We start from the raw sequence: 18,363 nt of genomic DNA, 5'->3' as shown, positions 1-18,363 counted from the left end.
TATTATTTCAAATTCGCAACATAAAGATATAAATATTAGAAAATCGACTATTTATTTAATTTACGGGTAATCTCACGATGTAGAATTATCGTAGGGACAGTATACATTATTGTACAACGACGAAAGTCCATGGAAATTGTTTATTTAATGAAAAAACAGCATTTGAAAATTCTTGGGGGCACCGGGCCCTGATGATACGGCCCTTAAGAAAAGTTACTCGCGACAGCTTCGACATCTAGCGGTGATCTGCGAACTAACATTTTAAGTAAGGATCGTGACATTGGGAGACGGCGCCCTTTTAAATAAAATATTGAATTCTTTAAAAACCCATTAATAAACGCTATTATTATGGAAAATAGCTTAAAATATTAGCTCAATCAATAAATTACATTACGTAATTGAATTCGTTTAGTGATTGTATTAAAAATAATGCAGTATTACTCATCTTATGTTTATTAATTACTTTTGCTATTACTAACTTATTTATTTCCTAATTTACGGCCAATTTGATGATGTAGAATTAATATAGGGATATTACACATCATTATTCAATGATAAAAGTCCTGGGAATTGTTTATTTATTGAAAAAACAGTATTTGAAAATTCTTGGGGGCACCGGGCCCTGATGATACGGCCCTTAAGAAAAGTTACTCGCGACAGCTTCGACATCTAGCGGTGATCCGCGAACTAACATTCTAAGTAAGGATCGTGTCATTGGGAATCGGTGCCCCTTTAAATAATATTTTCTAAAATAATAAAGAACCACTAACGCCTGAGTGTTAATACGAAAAATAGTTTAAAGTATAATCACAATTTACAAACTACATTAAATAATTGAATTCGTGCAGCGAACATATCTAAATAATACAATGCTTAACTACATAATGAAATATATCATTATTTTTAATACTTTCACTGCAGCTATTCAATTATTTAATATAATTTATAGATTGAGATAATATTTTGAGCTGTTTTTCATAATAATAGTGTTTGTTAATTGGTTTTTAATAAATAGAAAATATTCAAAGGGGCACTGGTTTCCAATGACACGATCCTTACTTAGAATGTTAGTTCGCGGATCACCGCTAGATGTCGAAGCTGTCGCGAGTAACTTTTCTTAAGGGCCGTAACATCAGGGCCCGGTGCCCCCAAAAATATGCAAATGCTGTTTTTTCACTAAATAAACAATTCCCATAAACCTTTATCATTGAATAATGATGTATAATATCCCTATAATAATTCTACATCATCAAATTGGTCGTAAATTAATAAATAAATAAGTTAGTAATAGCAAAAGTAATTAATAAACTTAAGATGAGTAATACTGCATTATTTTTAATACATTCACTGCAAGAATTGAATTATTTAATGTAATTTATTGATTTATTTAATATTCTAAGCTATTTTCTATAGTAACATTGTTTGTTAATAATTTTTAAAATTTTATCTATAGGGGCACTAGCCCCCGATGACACGGGTCTTACCTAAAACGTTAGTTCGTGGATCGCCGCTAGATGTCGAAGCTGTCGCTAACAACTTTCCTTAAGGGCCGTATCATTATGGACCGGTGCCCCCAAGAATTTTTCATTTGCGGTTTTTGCAATAAATAAACAATTTCAACGCTCAATAGGGTTACACAATAAATATTCACCATTATTGTTTACTAATTTCATTTATTAATAATAAAAATGTGTATACAAAATGTTAATTACTTAGGATAGTATAAAAAAAATCATAACATGATAAAGATCATATAAAAATTATAACAACAACTTATTCAATGGAAGTGTATTACACATTTCATAATCGGTATGTTAATACTTTTGATAGGTGTGCTTCCAAACAGGCTTCCTCTTTTCTGTGAAACTGTCGATTCCTTCTTGAGCATCTTTCATTTTTAAATTTTGAAGCATCTTTTCAGTTCCCAATAAGTATGCAGTGGACATATCATAATCCATTTGCTCATATAAAAATGTTTTTCCATGGTGTACAACTGAACGACTTTTAGAGCTTATGGCTGTCGTGATTTTTTGAACTTCTTCCTCTAATTATTGGACAGAAAATTTGTTATGCTTTTATATAGTGCTTTAACATTTATAATTTTATTCATTTTCATTGGAGCTTACCTAGCTTGTCATTTGGGACTACTTTGCTTACAAGACCTACTTCATATGCTTCTTTTCCAGTAATACTAAAGCCTGTGAAGAGCATGTATGCAGCCGTTTTTCTAGGCACATTTCGAACTAAAGGAATACCTGGTGTTGAACAAAATATCCCAAAATTGGCCCTAAAAAATAATTGTATATGTTTAATATTGAGAATATTGTATCACTAAAGAAAAGTAATACTAAGAATGTATAGTATCACAGATATGTAGCTTATATAATAATGAACAAAGATAAATTTATATTATAAAAAGTAAATAAATTTACCCAGGTGTAGAAAATGAGCTTTTTTCTGTACAAATGGCAATGTCACATGCAGCTACTAACTGGCAACCTGCTGCAGCAGCTAAACCATCCACAGCAGCAATTACAGGAACTGGACTCTTAATAATTTCTTGCATCAATTCTGCACATGTTTCAAAGATTTCCTTGTGTAGTCTCCCATTTTTAGCACTCTAAATGATGCAAGCCAATCATTTTTCTGTGACGAATGTGACATTTATAAATTCAATGGACCTCTATTATTTTTGCAGTTTGGGTCTATTAACGAACCAGTTCTTTTAGATTATGTCCAGCAGAGAATATATTTCCTGGCATAGATTTAAGTACAATAGACCTAACATCTTTATTATATTCATCCTTTTTGATATTTACAAGTAGAGACTTCAACATATTCAAAGATAAAGAATTACATGTTTGTGGATCATTCAAGATTATTGTTTTCACCTAATTAGAAAAGTCAGATCAAATTAATAATTAATACAGAGTAATTAAACATATATGCAATGTATTATAAACTAGAAACATGGTAAAGAAACTATCTTACACCATTATTCTCCTGGACTTCCAGATGTTCCTTTCTTTCTAATATTCTGTCTGTTGAAAATGTCTTTGCAACATGTTGTCTCACCTATAATATTGACATACAATAAATGGGAAATTGTTTCAAAATTAAATACACTACCGCTATTAGCAATACATTTACATGAATAGCATCTAAAATTCTGCTACATCAATAATAAATATACATGAAATTTTTATGTGCAAATTCTGTATTAAAGAATGTATTATAATTATAGGTTATATAAACCATACTGTGCGTGTCAAATAAATATATAATAATCTTAGCAGATACCTGGGAACAAACGAACATATCGTTTCTCGCAAACTTCAACATGATGTACTAAATATGTTTAATATAAACTATTTCAATCTATAACGATTATTCCTTTCGTACTTTAAAACCTAATTTCCTAGAACTATAATATATATCCGTTGTCGGTAATATAGACACGCGACAATGTTATCCAAAATAATGATTATATTGTTATCGACGTTACCGATGCGGATAAAAGTAGACAGCACCACGAGTGGCAGGAATTAAAATTAAATATTAGCGGAAAGATTTGAAAGTCAGAAATGATCGTGTTCCTTCTCATTTTTGCATATCGATCAAGAAGGTATAAAAAATCACCCCGCTACTTAACAATTCCTCAGTCGCTTTCGAGCCTTCGCATGGGTCAGATCGTTCTGGTGATCCCTCCGTCATTGTCTGGGCTGACTTCAACTCATACCTGACCTCGCACTGATAAGGCCTATGTCGTCATTCGTTCAATGGCAGCCAAAGAGGCAGGAATGCAGAACGCTTTGGAGTCATCTAAAATATTAAGGTACTTAGGCATTATAATTCTCGTTATACAACGCTGTGCACAGTATGGTAATACTGGTGGTGATATCGTAAATTAACTTCTGTTACGCAGGTTACCAGTGCTGCCCCAAAACAAAAAGGAATAAATACTCTTCGTGAGAGGTGCGCTCCTCAGTCACCCCGCAGATTTCGGAGGGTACGGATCGTAGAGGTTCTCTGTTAGTTCCTAGGACACTTTCCCCTCCCTTGATCCATCTCGAAGGCCCGTGAGTCTTTGATGGTACGCCACCCTTGATCAGTGGACAGATCAGCCGTAAGATACAACATCCAGCGAAAGAATCAAGTGTCTTCGTTTCAAACTCGCATCATAGGTAAGTTCAGCTTTATATCTTCAATGTTTAATTTAAATCAAACGTGCTGCGTAACTGCTTTCGGAGTTTCTTATGTTTCTTTTGCTCGCAATCCTTTCCCGTCTTTCATAAAGGAACTACCTTCCTGTGTCTTTCTGTATAGTCATCAAGAAAAGCAGCTCCGGTGGTCTACGTAATGTGATAAAGGACTACGATGATGCTCGAAGAATCAACCTCTGCCACATCATTACATACTTCAACTAGAAGAACATCGTGATTGGATTAGGCTGGTAATATAAATTTAAAAATTCACATGTATAGTATGTACCTACATCGTCTTACTTGACAACAATAAAAAGGTAGTAAGAAAACGTATATGCATTCGCATGTTTTATTTAACCCATCATAAATCCTTTATAATATCCTTCTATAATATCCCAAATCTCAGCAAAACCTCTCCTTACAATTAATAACGTATTCTCTCGATACTTTCATATGCGGAAATAAGGAAAAGTATCAGGAGAACATAATATGCAAAGAGGTATACCAAAAATTGGCGGGAAAGGAAACTTAGAGTTTGCCCGCAAATTGACTAAAGTATCAGGAGAACATGATATGCAAAGAGGTATACCAAAAATTGGTGGGAAAGGAAACTTAGAGTTTACCCGAAAATCGACTAAAGTATCAGGAGAACATGATAGGCAAAGAGGTATACCAAAAATTGGCGGGAAACCAAAGTTAGAGTTTGCCCGAAAATCGACTAAAGTATCAGGAGAACATGATATGCAAAGAGGTATACCAAAAATTGGCGGGAAAGGAAACTTAGAGTTTGCCCGAAAATCGACTAAAGTATCAGGAGAACATGATATGCAAAGAGGTATTCCAAAAATTGGCGGGAAAGGAAACTTAGAGTTTGCCCGAAAATCGACTAAAGTATCAGGAGAACATGATATGCAAAGAGGTATACCAAAAATTGGCGGGAAACCAAAGTTAGAGTTTGCCCCAAAATCGACTAAAGTATCAGGAGAACATGATAGACAAAGAGGTACTCCAAAAATTGGCGGGAAACCAAAGTTAGAGTTTGCCCGAAAATCGACTAAAGTATCAGGAGAACATGATAGGCAAAGAGGTATTCCAAAAATTGGCGGGAAAGGAAACTTAGAGTTTGCCCGAAAATCGACTAAAGTATCAGGAGAACATGATAGGCAAAGAGGTACTCCAAAAATTGGCGGGAAACCAAAGTTAGAGTTTGCCCGAAAATCGACTAAAGTATCAGGAGAACATGATAGGCAAAGAGGTATTCCAAAAATTGGCGGGAAAGGAAACTTAGAGTTTGCCCGAAAATCGACTAAAGTATCAGGAGAACATGATAGGCAAAGAGGTATTCCAAAAATTGGCGTGAAAGGAAACTTAGAGTTTGCCCGAAAATCGACTAAAGTATCAGGAGAACATGATAGGCAAAGAGGTATACCAAAAATTGGCGGGAAAGGAAACTTAGAGTTTGCCCGAAAATCGACTAAAGTATCAGGAGAACATGATAGGCAAAGAGGTATTCCAAAAATTGGCGGGAAAGGAAACTTAGAGTTTGCCCGAAAATCGACTAAAGTATCAGGAGAACATAATATGCAAAGAGGTATACCAAAAATTGGCGGGAAAGGAAACTTAGAGTTTGCCCGCAAATTGACTAAAGTATCAGGAGAACATGATATGCAAAGAGGTATACCAAAAATTGGTGGGAAAGGAAACTTAGAGTTTACCCGAAAATCGACTAAAGTATCAGGAGAACATGATAGGCAAAGAGGTATTCCAAAAATTGACGGGAAAGGAAACTTAGAGTTTGCCCGAAAATCGACTAAAGTATCAGGAGAACATGATAGGCAAAGAGGTACTCCAAAAATTGGCGTGAAAGGAAACTTAGAGTTTGCCCGAAAATCGACTAAAGTATCAGGAGAACATGATATAAAAGGAGGTATCTCGAAGTTTTTGAAAATTGACTGCGAATGCCAATTTTCAATTACTAAAGAGATACCTTGGGATGGAAATAGAGGAGCGTATCAGATATATGGTTTAATAAATCAGTAAACGCAGATTATTATTTTAAAGTGATATATATTTTTGCAAATAATTAAGACTTTATACAATTATAATGTACAATGAGATATATACAATAAGTATGAAAATTTATTATAAATTTATTATAGAATACTTCACATAAATTCGGGAAGTGGTCATGATCTTCTTAATGACGCCTATTGTTAGTAAAGCTGTCTCCATTCCTACTGTCGTATTAGTTTGATGAAGAGCCTGGTTGAATCGCGATGATTTTCTAATCGAAGCCGTCATTGAAGAGATAAAGGCTGGAACTTTGGTGAAACTTGGGAGAGATCGTTTGATACTATCCAGGTTGTCCGTCGCACCAACATGCTGAGTACCTTGCCCAATCACTAAACAGAAAAATATAGGATAAGAATTGTCTCAGTAAAGAGGAGAAAGAAGTAGGAACAGAACAAATAAAAGAAATTTTAAAAATAATTACGGAACAGTTCTGTTTTAAATTGAATTTTGAAGATTTCATGTGTAGTTTACCTATGATTAGATGATTAGATTCTTGAATAAATACACTTGACGATGTCCCTTGGTGGATGTTGTACCTCGCAACGTATGATCTGACCACTGGTCAAGGGTGACGTACCCTCAATGACTCACAGGCCTCTGACATGGACTAAGGGATGGAGAAGGGGTAGGGGAAGTAAAAGAGGAAGGCACTGAGAACCTCCACGATCCGTACCCTTCGAAATCTGAGGAGCGACTGAGAAGCGCGGCGATCGTGCAGGATAGTTATGTCTTTTTGATTGATGTTACACAGATAAACCGACCAACACAGATAACTGGCCTTACTTTTCGTAAGGCCCGCGAACATGCGGAACGCTATCACTCAACTAACATGCATCTCACGATTAAAATTACTTGTATTATAGAAATATTTTCAATTCTACTTAATCTTAAACCTACTTTGTTACAATGCTAAGTCCATGCATTTATATAACAATTGAAGAGTGACTTTAAAGGGACAATTACAGCTTAATACCTTCTCAATATTTCGCTTCAACCCCATAGGACAATCCACCACCTTTCAGATTCATGAACCATTTCTATAAATCACAATTCCTCGCCCCCTGGCGGCACTCCGCAAAACCAACGCTTCCCCTTCATAGAAACGCATCCAAACGATCCATACATCGCCCCTCTACGTACCACACACTCCCAGTTCAAATTCACCGCAAGAGGGCGCCAGCAGAGGACTTAGGGACCCGAAAGTCGCAATCACACAGTTGTTCTTGAAGGAATGCGATACGCGGACGTGTCGCGGCCGTTCGTACAAAGCCGAGCTGACGTTCTGTAGCGATTCCGCTCGTACCGATACCTCCACGCTATTCCCATATCTCACCCGTGGTGACGGATACGCGTAGCCACCGAGGACCGTGAAACTCGATTCATATACGTGACAAAGCATCGACAGTGGCCAATAGCAGTGGGCTTCGCGCGCGTACGAATCCTCGGGTATCCGCGCTACGGTCAGCCTGTCGATAAGCGAAAGTGCGTGTACGTGAGTGAAGAAGAGCAGTGCCTTCAACCCTGATCTCCGCGCCCTTCTGAGCCGCGTGTTGACAAGCGTCCGCGCTGATCGCCTGCGAGTAAACCCTGTCGATGACGTGCCGTGGACCGGCCCAGAGGATCGCAGAGGTGTTGCATGCTGCGCGCTAGGGCGAGAAAGGAGGCTCCTCGCCGTGGCAGTTCGACAGCTGAGGTGGGCCGCGCCGACCGGACTGTGGACGTCCCTAGATTGGCGGTAAATACGTTTATCAGCGCAGTTTGCCTCTTCCCCTCACTCTGTCTCTATTTCCATCATCTCTGAACCCTTGCCTCCCCACGAACCGCTTGGCTGCCCAGCGTGCATCTGATCCCGCGGTGCAGTGCCTCGCCGAGAACTAGAGAATAAACCGAGAATCAGCTAGAGACACTCGACTGGTGTGCGATACCCTAAAAGGCACAAATCACCAAATGTGTCCTTTTGGTATTCGTGCTACTGGGTGTACAACCGTACCCAATTACATTCATTTGCTGTTATTCCAGGTCTAAGTTCCTATATTATTTAAACCTAGAATTCTTTCTTTTGAATACAGAATTGCTGAAGAGAATTTTGTGGAAAGATCAAGTTGTCTGCAAGGATTCAGTATTCACAAGATACGTTCATTCATTCTTGATTGTTAACTCACCACTGAAACCTTCGAAGTCGCGAGAAGCCTAAACCTAAACTACTGCAGCTAGGGAATCGCTATTTCTCGTGGAGGCGTTCACTCGGTCACGTCGTTTTTCTCTCATCCTGGTTGCTTTAGCCGATCGCCCTCGCGTAATAGTATCGATCTGTGAGGGCACACTCTGAGGATGGCGACATGTACTGTCGCCTGCGCTTTTCCACCCGGAACGAGAGAACTCTAGGCTCCGCCCTGCACCAATTTCGCCTTCCGTCGAAACTGGGCACAGCCGACTACTACTAGCCATGCTCAACGAAAAACAGCAACACTGCAAGAGTCTGATTTTGCACTAGATAGACAGAAACACAGTGCTGCATACATTTTCTATTCAGTGCAAAATCGGACTCTTGCAGTGTTGCTGGTTTTCGTTGAACATGGCTGGTACTATTCGTGTCCTATTAGAAGTCCTCTGGAATGCATTGTTCCTAAGGCGTTCCATGGGACTTCTCATGGCACACGAGCTAGAGTCGGCTGTGAACGGGGCTGTTGCACGCGCGAGTCGCCCTGAAGCTCAAAGCTACGAAATTCCTCCATGTACCAGGCGTACACTCGCGGATATTCGCCCGACTGATTTACAGCCTTGCAATAAACGTCGAACGGCGCCGAGTGGGACCCTCCCATCGAAACGGCCACTCGACCGAGATCGCTGAAATCTCGGCGAAGGTTAAGTCGAGCGGAGGCGATCGTTTTGAAGTTCGGGCAGACGTGTTGCTCTGACGAAGACTATGTATAGGGCCATTTTTTACGCTCCTGTTGCTCCGGAAGTGGATTCTTTTGGGTCAAAAAGATGTAGGCTTTTGCTGAAGCTTATATGTAGGTAGATAGAATGTATGTGTATACTGAGTATTATAGGATGTAAGCTAGTGAGGATTCTAGTACTTTCTGGAATTTTCTTTAGCCATTTTCGGCTAGGGGAAAATGGGGTTCGAGTTTTATTGAACAGAATTCAAGGTATGAATTTATTGCAACTCGCGATACAGCTTGTGAGTGTATAGAAAGGAAATATAGTATGAATGTTTTTATAGAAGTTTATTGTGCAATTTATTGAGGTACTTGAAAATGATAGGGAAGTTCTATTTCTTTGACTACTGAACTCTTTCATAGTGGAAAATGAATTTAAAGTATATGCATAAGTATATGCATTTTATAAGCTCATTTCTGTGTCTACTCTTTTCTGGAATTTTCTCTGAGTGAGACTCTGAGAGGTGTGCTGACGAGAAGGGAGTGGATGGGAATGAAGAGAAATTAACAAATATTACCTCCTATACGCTATAAACTCGTCATCAATATTAGAAAATGAAGCCAACTCTCCCAAGTCAAGAAATCAACATTGTATCCACGTTCTGTAGACTTTTAATAAATAATATAGTAATTACATACATAATACATATTCTAAGTTCATTACTTTCCCTAGTATTTTCTCGAACGTTATTCCTAGAAAACGAGTTTTTCTTTTCTCGCTTCTGACAGACATCTTTACAAGTATAATATTTGAGCAATGGAATTCTTTTCAAAAAATATGGCCTCATACACGCTATAAGCTCACTACTCTCCCCAAAATTTTCTGAAAGTTTATTTCCAGTATCAAGTTCTCTGATATCCAAATTTCAAGTTTATAACGGGGAAATACAATGTGTAACGGTTCTCAAAGGTCATTGTGCAATGTTTCCAAATACCTGAAAATGGAGCGATCGTGTTGCTCCGAGGCGAGTCACCTCTTCCCTTCTCACGCTACGTTATGCTGACCTCACCAAGGACAGATGACGAATGTGTTTCGCGCGCGATAAGGGCACGCGGGTGCGAATACGCGTACTCATCTGCGGCAAGTTAAATCAAATATCTATTTCCCCTAGAGCAATAATCGTGGTCGCTCGCCGCGGTTCCTCGGGCGTTCGAGGCTCGACGGGCCACGTTCACCGAATTACATAAGTCAATTAGTCTATTTTCAGATGGCAAAATTCTTAAACGTGCAAGTTACCAGAGGCGTTTCTCCGCTCGCTCGATTTTACTGTAGAACACCTCGAGCTAAAAATCAACGCATCGGAGGAACACGTTTTTCAGTGAAACGATTTCCTAAGTGAATTACCATTTTCCCGTTTTCGCGTTCTCTTCTGACGCGAGCCTTGACACTCGCGCTGAAGTTTCGCTGGCGTTTGGCAGGTTAGGTTTCTCGACGCACAAAAAATAACTTACATTTTAACACAAATGCTAATTTGACTTGGTCTTGAAAGGAAACATATGTGACATTTCCAAAAACAAAATTAAACTCACAACTTAATTGAAAGCTACGAGGTAAAATTTATATTTCTGACAGTGACGTACTGACGATACAAAATTAAGATTCAAAACATTAAACACCAGTATCTCGAAACTAGAGATGTGTCACTCTTACTCTTTTTCTTTACAACTACAGATACACTCATAATTCATGGAAAAAATAGACTCAGGAAAAGAAACAAGCTTACCGAATAATTTGTCTCACGAATGTTAGTCGCGTGGTTCACCCTCGAACTACTGCGTTCCAGTTGTAACATAGATGGGCGAACCTACGGTTATACGAGTTTAACTTAGATGAATGTCTAATAAGAAATACGTTTATGTTTATTAGCGAATTACTTTTGAAAATTCACGATGCAGTACCGTTAGAACTGGAATAAGTGGACCATCCCTACCATTATTTCTTGTTTACCTGGGATACAGCGACCCTTGCTCGAGGGAACTCTACCCTCGACAATAATACACACAAACACGAGGATCTAGATTTACTATTCACTGACGAAACACAAAATGTATATTTCTGAGTTTTCCTGTAGCCATAAATTGTGTACGAAGAATTTTTTCCAGACCTACGAGTGGTCGAAATGGCGATTGTTGGGACTCTAAGGTATTTTTGGGCCCACTGTAATGTGTTTTCTCGATCCCTATGGTTGACGATCAACGATGGCCGACACATGGGGTAGTCATTGTTTTTCTACCAGGCCAGGACCCTTTTTTGCTCCACCGAGGGTCGACCCTTAATCCCATAACCTCTCAACGACACGATTACGGGTTACAAGCACGAATGGACGAAATTGGGAATTCATGCTTGATCGTCCTTCCTGAAAGCTAATTTTATTTTCGACAAGACATACCTCTAAACTGAATCGAGGGAAATTTCGAAGAATGACTATTTCACATAATGTATCACTTAAACTGTTGTATTATTTAGGAAATATTTCAGGTAGTTTCTACTAGTGGAACACAAACTAAAAAAGTTAGTTCATCTGATAACCAAATACTTGAATAATAAATATTTCAGAGATACAAATAAATTATACTTATTTCAAAATGACTTTTAGCTAAAAAGATATGCTACTTAAATAGTCTCTTCCAAAATAATGTATTTAAATTATATTCAACTTTACTCAAGTTCACGTGACACTATTCCCCAATTTACACTTGACCCAGGACCGAGTGGCAATTTTTTCAACATACAATTCTCTAGATCTGTTCAACTTCCTAAATGATGATTTAAACAATTTACTAGAATTATGTTTCACCTCAGCTGAAAATGCATGATCGATATCCGCTTATTAATCCATTCCAAGTATTATCCATTCATGGCTGACTTCCCAAAAATGAGTGTATAAAGCGAGTGTTACGAACAACCGATGAAATATCGTTCTCAGCACTGAATTGACGAAAAATATAGCCGAATAATCCTCAGATCTGATTCATGTGGACGGTACGAGGCAAATTTGTACGAAGATGGAACACGCGTTCGCGGTAGCAGCCGGATTATAAAAGACCACAGAGACTCCCGACATGATCGTTAACATGTGTCGTTCGCGAAACGTTACACCCACCACTTGGCGTGCATGTGTCGGTTACGTAGCGATTCGCATCGTTCGAATTCCACAATTACTCGCTAACTTCAAAAATTAACGCATTCCCGATGCAAGTAATAATATTCAATCGTTACACGTGCGTAGAACCGTGTAATATGTCTCGTTGAAATATTTTATCGAGCTGGTGAGAATGCAAGGGTCGAATATTCGAGATTTTCTGAACAAGATCGTTCACAGGAGATCGTTATTATCTCGCGTGACGATGGCCACGATATGATCTATTGGAACATGTTGAGATAAGAAGAAATCGTTTAGAAATGTGAAGTTTCTTTAACTGGCGCATTTCAAACAGACCTGGTCATATTTCAAATAACATTATTTCAAGTAATATTATTTTATAGCTATTACCGTGTTTCATATATTTTTGTTTCGTTTCGTTTTACGAAGTAATTTTGAAAATATTAATTTTGTTATCTGAAATAACCAAATAATCTGATATTTTATTTGATAATTAAACTTGCTAGATAGTATATTGAGGAAGACTTTTACAAAATTCTTTTTTAATGAAAATTATCCCTTCAACTGTTGCTTTTTTATGCACTATTTTTCTTGCAGTAACTTTCATCGACGTCAGGAAAAGGGAGTGTTCTATTTCTCCATTAATTTAGATAATGGAGGTTCTACTATACTGATATGAGAGAAGCGTATGAAGAATAAATACGAGATTGCAAAACGTGTTTCTAAAATGATCGTAATTTCTTCGTACGATTTTGTTAGTTGTTAAACTCACCTGCTTTCTTGTTGAATAATAATTATTAAGCGTGACGTGCTTAGCAGTTCTAACGATCTGCAGTATTTCAATAAATAATTCAATAGTTGAGGGGAACTTCTTTCGGAAAAGCTGATAATCGTACCGAAGAAATTAAGAAGCGTAAAAGTTCCTCTTCCATGAAAATCGTAATTTCTTTAGTACTTTTTAACTTCCTGTTTTGCTGAGTACGTATTAATTATATTTTCTTTGCAAGCTCTTGATACTTATGCAGCAGACTGTAACATAAATAAAAAATTTATATAAATGTTCATATATTCAAATTTATATAAATTTTCATTTTATCAGTAAAATGATTACTATTGATCAGTTGAGAACCACTGCTGGCAGATTTGAACAGAAATTCTTGAAAATAATAATTCATTTGAATTTTTGTAGACTATTTCTATTTTAAAGATAACTTAGAAAAAATTTTGATTACAATTTTTATTTTACTCACATGTTTTAAAAATTAAATAACAGATAACAGTACATCTTTAATAGTTTCAACTTGAAAGGTAATTAATTGCTTAAATACTATGAGCTGATAACACAAATTATGATATAGGAATTATCGAGTAATAACTTTATTTGAAAATGTGACAGTATTAGTTCTCACTGCTTTAATTTCAAATATAATTTCGTTTGAAAGATAACGTATCGAGTTGAATCTACCATTCTAAAAAATGACAAGAGCTTCTTTAACACTTATGATTAGTCAAATACAAAAAGAAATAAAAACCATTTGTTTATTTAAGTTAGCTAGAACACGATTGATATTTTGAAAATTAAGTATTCTTAGTTAAGAAACTTACTTTTCAATAAGGTTGTGAACAACTGCGAAGCAGGGTCCCAAACCAGAAGGAAGGGTCCTGTAATAATCCCAGGTCAAGTGGCTCAAATTACCTGTGCATGGGAATCCCAAAGTTGAAGTTATTATCCTAGAGGGCTATAGAATATAGAGGGCTTCAGAATTATACATATTTCCAAGCTTTCACGAAAACTAGAAATTTGTACAGCTCTGTTTCTCTACAGTGTTTAAATAAAAATGTTCTTAATAGTTTATATTAAAAAGTTTATATTGAAAATTAAGAATGAATCAGTTTTCATTATTATCATTAATACTACTATTATTACTATGTTTTTATTCGTAAATCATACATAAACATAAAAATTATGTAATCGTATTATTATTTTATTTTCCATAATAACTGGAATTTATATAACAAATTTCATACTAATAGAAATTTAGAAAATCAAAGTGTGCAACGTGTAACACTTGTTCAGTCCATCGATCAACTGATGCAAGCGACGATTGCCTTTTCATAGGTGCTCTAAGCCGATATTGTCTAAAATATTGAAAGACAAATAATCTATCAATCAATTACATTAAAATGTACATAAACTTTTCTTACCATCCTGAGTCTAGAACTAATTCTACTTTTATCAACAATCAAATGTTGTTAATGTTCATCAAATATTGATGAACGTGTAATCAAAAAATACTACTCTACGTACGTCATCATTTCTTAATCATCGCAATAAACGATTAAGAACCGCAGTGATTTCATAGAAGACAACAAGCACACTCATCTTCCACTAAGCCTCTTTGGAACAGTACCAAAGAATTCGCTAATTACAGCGAATCTTCGTCAAGCCAGAGACAGAGAATTGCTTCGAAGAAATTAAGAAGCGTGAATTCCGTACGAATCGTAATTTCATCCGATTTACGTACTCGCGAGTCGTAAAACATTAATTAAGAAACGCTATCTTCCGGGTGTAACATTGCAAGTTATTGCAACGTAACGCATTTACGGATCCTTAATAGCTCTATAACGACGTTAGACCTGTGGTTCTGCTTCGAAAGCCCTCTCCTTTTCCCTCTTTCCTTTCGGCATGCATTCGCGTGCAGTTGCATGGTCGCTCTGAATTTCATCATTCCGCGTGAGTCACTGCGTGCAAACTGCTCTATAGTTCTCGAAAAGGGGAGCCCCTAATGCGCGAATTAAGATACTATCGATTGACCTCTCGAGGATCTCGAGCACCTGTCGACCTCTTTCGAGGCACGCCCGGGGAGCAGCGTGACCTATTTTTGCGTTTCTGGGTTAACGGAAAATTGTTGTTCCTGGTTTTCAAGCTGACGTATCGATCGTGATTATCGTCGTCGAGTGTATCGATAAATGGATGATACGAGAATAAAGAGGTTTACTTGTAAAAAAGTGGGAAAATTTGTGCCCTTGATTCTACAGTCAATCGAAAAATGTTTTATATTATTGACAAAAATGTATTATTAGAACATAATCTGTAGGAGATTGTACGTGGTCCTTTTAGATCTCTGATTAACTAGATTGTTAATACATTTGTGTTGGAATGCAGAATATCTTTTTATTGGGAGTATAATTGATTAACGTATATCTTAGAGCTGAACCAATACGATTGCCTGGGTGAAACCTATACGATTGGGTTTATGAGTTTCTGGTGGCACGTACCTATTTGATTGAATTAACAACGTATTCGTATATTGCATATCTTTGGATGAGTGAATGTACTCTTAAAGTACCTATTGATTTTTGAGTCATCAACTGTCTACTTTTTCTTAAATAGCAGTTGGTAGTTACGAGTGCATGATATATTATTACTGTTATGTTACAGTAATATACTGTAATGTACTAGTAATTAACTATAAATTCTTGGAATAATAATAAAAGAAATTTTGTAAAAGCTGTGAAATATATTCTAGACGTTTTAGAATAGATATTTAATATTCCTACGCTGAAAATGATATTAAACACTCTACTACTAATTATAAGATGTGATTATGTGTAAGATGACCCGAAATTAAAAAAGAGGAAGGATTATACACAAAAATTAAGTTACTCATATGCGAGATTAGAATAATAGGATTTGGCATCTGACTAACTAGCTTGTAATCTGGAACCTTCACATCTTAACAGTCACTGAAAATAATTTATATTCTACTGAAGTTGGGAAAATGCAATCACAGCTATTTTTCTAGCAATTGCTAAACTAGGAAGCCTTTAACATATTTGTTATCCCTGTGCTTCCTAGGAACAGTTATAGAACACTTCAAGCTTCAAGTAATCTTATGCAACAAGGTGCAAAATTTGTTTTGAATCTGTTTTAGTTGTATGATTTCACTATTTCGAAAAAGTTGACCCTTATTAGAAAATAGTTTTATTAATATAATTTTTATTATCTATATTTTTTTAAAAACTTGAGCACTAAGTATTCAGTTTGTTTCAGTCGTTTACACAGTTAATGACAATTATTCGAATAGTAATTATAGTTGAATTTTTTTGTCATGTTTTTTTATATGAATAATAAAGAAACGTGTATATTTATTAGCACTCTAAATATCTAAATCACTATGATTCTATTATGACAAATTATTAGAGTTACCATATATCTATAAACTTGACAATTTTACCATCTAAATTTGTACAGTACAAATTACTATAAATTATTTCAAAATATTTTTCATATTAAATATTAAAAATCCAATGAATCCAAATATATACTACGTCCAATCGAAGCCAGCTAACTGTTAATACTTCTCAAGCAAAAAATCTATCGTTGCAAAATTATTTTTAAAAAAGAAATTAAATTTCTTGCAAACTAAGATTGAAACCATTCTATTTCTCATAAAAATTCCTATTCAATTGAAATACTCCCTGGTTTATAGCGAATAAAAACTCCCCCATAGTTTATCGCCCTCCAAATAAGATTTTCCTCGTGATGGCCCATTACGAAGGAGATTGGAAATTATTAAAAAAAGAGAGGTAGCGAAAGCTCGCCTCGGAAAAGCGATTCGCACGGCTGCGCGAGCCGACCCTCCAGTGGTCGCTCGGTTCGGTGTCGTTAAATCACGATGATTACGGCATTGGGCTTTATTACTCGGAAGTAGGCAGTTCTCGTTTCAGGGACTTTCGTGGCATAGGCAGGAGAACGCGAGAGGAAACGAAATAAAACTAATACCGTCTCTGTCTCTCTGCTTCTCCGCTGGCACGGGGTTTCATCCGCCTGGATTCTTTTTTAACTCGCTAATCAGCTCTCGGCATACCACGGGGCCTATCAGACAATTTAACCCTTCGTCCGCTTCTATCTTTTTACGACTCTCTACCTACGTAATTAAACTTTTTTTTTTGTAGCTGTTAACGCGCTAACAATCATTCAATTCTCCTTCTTCCGTTGTTTTTCCTTCGAACAGACTGTCCACGGGAATTCCCAATTATTTCCTGTCGACAATGGATGGAATTTGTTAATTAACGCACAGTGGCCAAATTATGTCGTTTAGATGGATAAATTTATTGTTGGAGATATTGTTACGGATTTGTTGCTATTACTTTGTATTTTCTATTTGAGAATCAAAGTTAGGTTTTCGTCGATATATGTGCCCATAATTATGAAAGTGGTCTAAGTCAATTCAAACTTTAAAAACATTTTCGTATGAGATTCACACAAAATTTCACATTCATAATAAATTTTCATTAATCAAGACTAATAAAATTCTAAATTACAATGTTACCTAATATAAAAATATTTTCTAATTTATTCAAATGTAATCCTTTCAATATCCCAAAATAAGAGATATACGACTTAGACCACTTTCATAATTATGGGCACATATATTTTAAGAATTTCAGTAATTTCCGATCCGTGAATCTGAACCACCGAGATTTCGAGGAAAAGAAAATCTTATAAGCTTATATGTACTGAGAAAATAAATTATTCACCAAATATTTTGTTCATGATTTATGAAACTCAAGATCAATTAACTCTTCATAGCCAAATCGACAATTTTAAAGCACAGATGGATACTCTCTTGAAGTTTCCTGTAGAAACTAAAAATTGACGGTGTAATATTTACAAACGAAAACTATTAGACGATATTCTACAGCTATCGACAAGTAACACAGAATTTTTGTAAATTTTTTAAAAGTCTAGAACATTAAAAGAATCTTTGATGAACAGAAACCACCCAGAGTGCTGACAGTGTTAGTAAAAAATAATTACCGAGGACGTATTAAGAGAGAGACGACTATTAAAATTCAGAAACTCAAAGAAAGAGACTTCAAGTGTGGACGCGGCTTAAGGTTTCCCTGTTTGCAAACACCTCCAAAAACGAGACTGTCTGTCTCTTTTCTCCACGCGCAAACACTGTTATTTTCATGTCCAAGCATTCGAATCGCCTTTGGTCGTAACAGGCTACAGGGGCACCGATGATCGAT

General features: G+C 36.4%; 2 protein-coding genes and 2 long non-coding RNA genes across 8 annotated transcripts in view; 2 read left to right on the top strand and 2 right to left on the bottom strand.

Moving 5' to 3' along the window:
- Positions 1-1,669: 1,669 nt before the first annotated feature.
- On the bottom strand, positions 1,670-3,429 carry LOC143177994 (enoyl-CoA hydratase domain-containing protein 3, mitochondrial). 2 transcript variants are annotated; one of them, XM_076376367.1, is made up of 6 exons: positions 3,301-3,429; positions 2,992-3,075; positions 2,718-2,891; positions 2,433-2,620; positions 2,127-2,287; positions 1,670-2,044 (listed from the first exon to the last, which is right to left on the bottom strand). In XM_076376367.1, exons 1-6 carry the CDS (start codon positions 3,340-3,342, stop codon positions 1,815-1,817), a joined length of 879 nt encoding a protein of 292 aa, XP_076232482.1. In that variant the 5' UTR covers positions 3,343-3,429; the 3' UTR covers positions 1,670-1,814. The 2 variants fall into 2 exon arrangements, with proteins under 2 accessions (XP_076232482.1, XP_076232483.1); XM_076376368.1 differs by lacking the exon at positions 3,301-3,429 and having other exon boundaries at positions 2,994-3,227.
- A 263-nt stretch (positions 3,430-3,692) lies between these two features.
- Positions 3,693-4,496, top strand: LOC143178259 (uncharacterized). Its single transcript, XR_013001750.1, has 3 exons — positions 3,693-3,835; positions 3,926-4,184; positions 4,327-4,496. It is a non-coding gene; the product is annotated as an uncharacterized LOC143178259 (long non-coding RNA).
- A 1,782-nt stretch (positions 4,497-6,278) lies between these two features.
- LOC143177800 (uncharacterized) lies at positions 6,279-8,696 on the bottom strand. Its single transcript, XR_013001655.1, has 3 exons — positions 8,441-8,696; positions 6,750-8,152; positions 6,279-6,607 (listed from the first exon to the last, which is right to left on the bottom strand). It is a non-coding gene; the product is annotated as an uncharacterized LOC143177800 (long non-coding RNA).
- The window catches only part of Sky (GTPase-activating protein skywalker), a 46,502-nt gene continuing 36,019 nt past the window's right edge, over positions 7,881-18,363 (top strand). For all 4 annotated transcript variants that reach the window (XM_076375987.1, XM_076375985.1, XM_076375986.1 and 1 more), the window contains exon 1: positions 7,881-8,013. The gene's annotated coding sequence lies outside the window, so the exon portion shown is untranslated. The remainder of the gene's footprint in view (positions 8,014-18,363) is intronic.

The sequence above is a fragment of the Calliopsis andreniformis genome, chromosome 4, assembly GCF_051401765.1.
Source record: "Calliopsis andreniformis isolate RMS-2024a chromosome 4, iyCalAndr_principal, whole genome shotgun sequence".
Lineage (NCBI taxonomy): Eukaryota > Metazoa > Arthropoda > Insecta > Hymenoptera > Andrenidae > Calliopsis > Calliopsis andreniformis.
This window is presented reverse-complemented; position numbering and strand designations above follow the sequence as displayed.

Coding starts and splice junctions, on each gene's coding strand:
- LOC143177994 (XM_076376367.1), bottom strand. CDS start 3,342: ATGTTGAAGTTTGCGAGAAACGATATGTTCGTTTGTTCCCAG. Junction 2,892..2,991: donor AAGTCCAGGAGAATAATGGT/GTAAGATAGTTT, acceptor TTTTCTAATTAG/GTGAAAACAATAATCTTGAA. Junction 2,621..2,717: donor GACATAATCTAAAAGAACTG/GTTCGTTAATAG, acceptor TGCATCATTTAG/AGTGCTAAAAATGGGAGACT.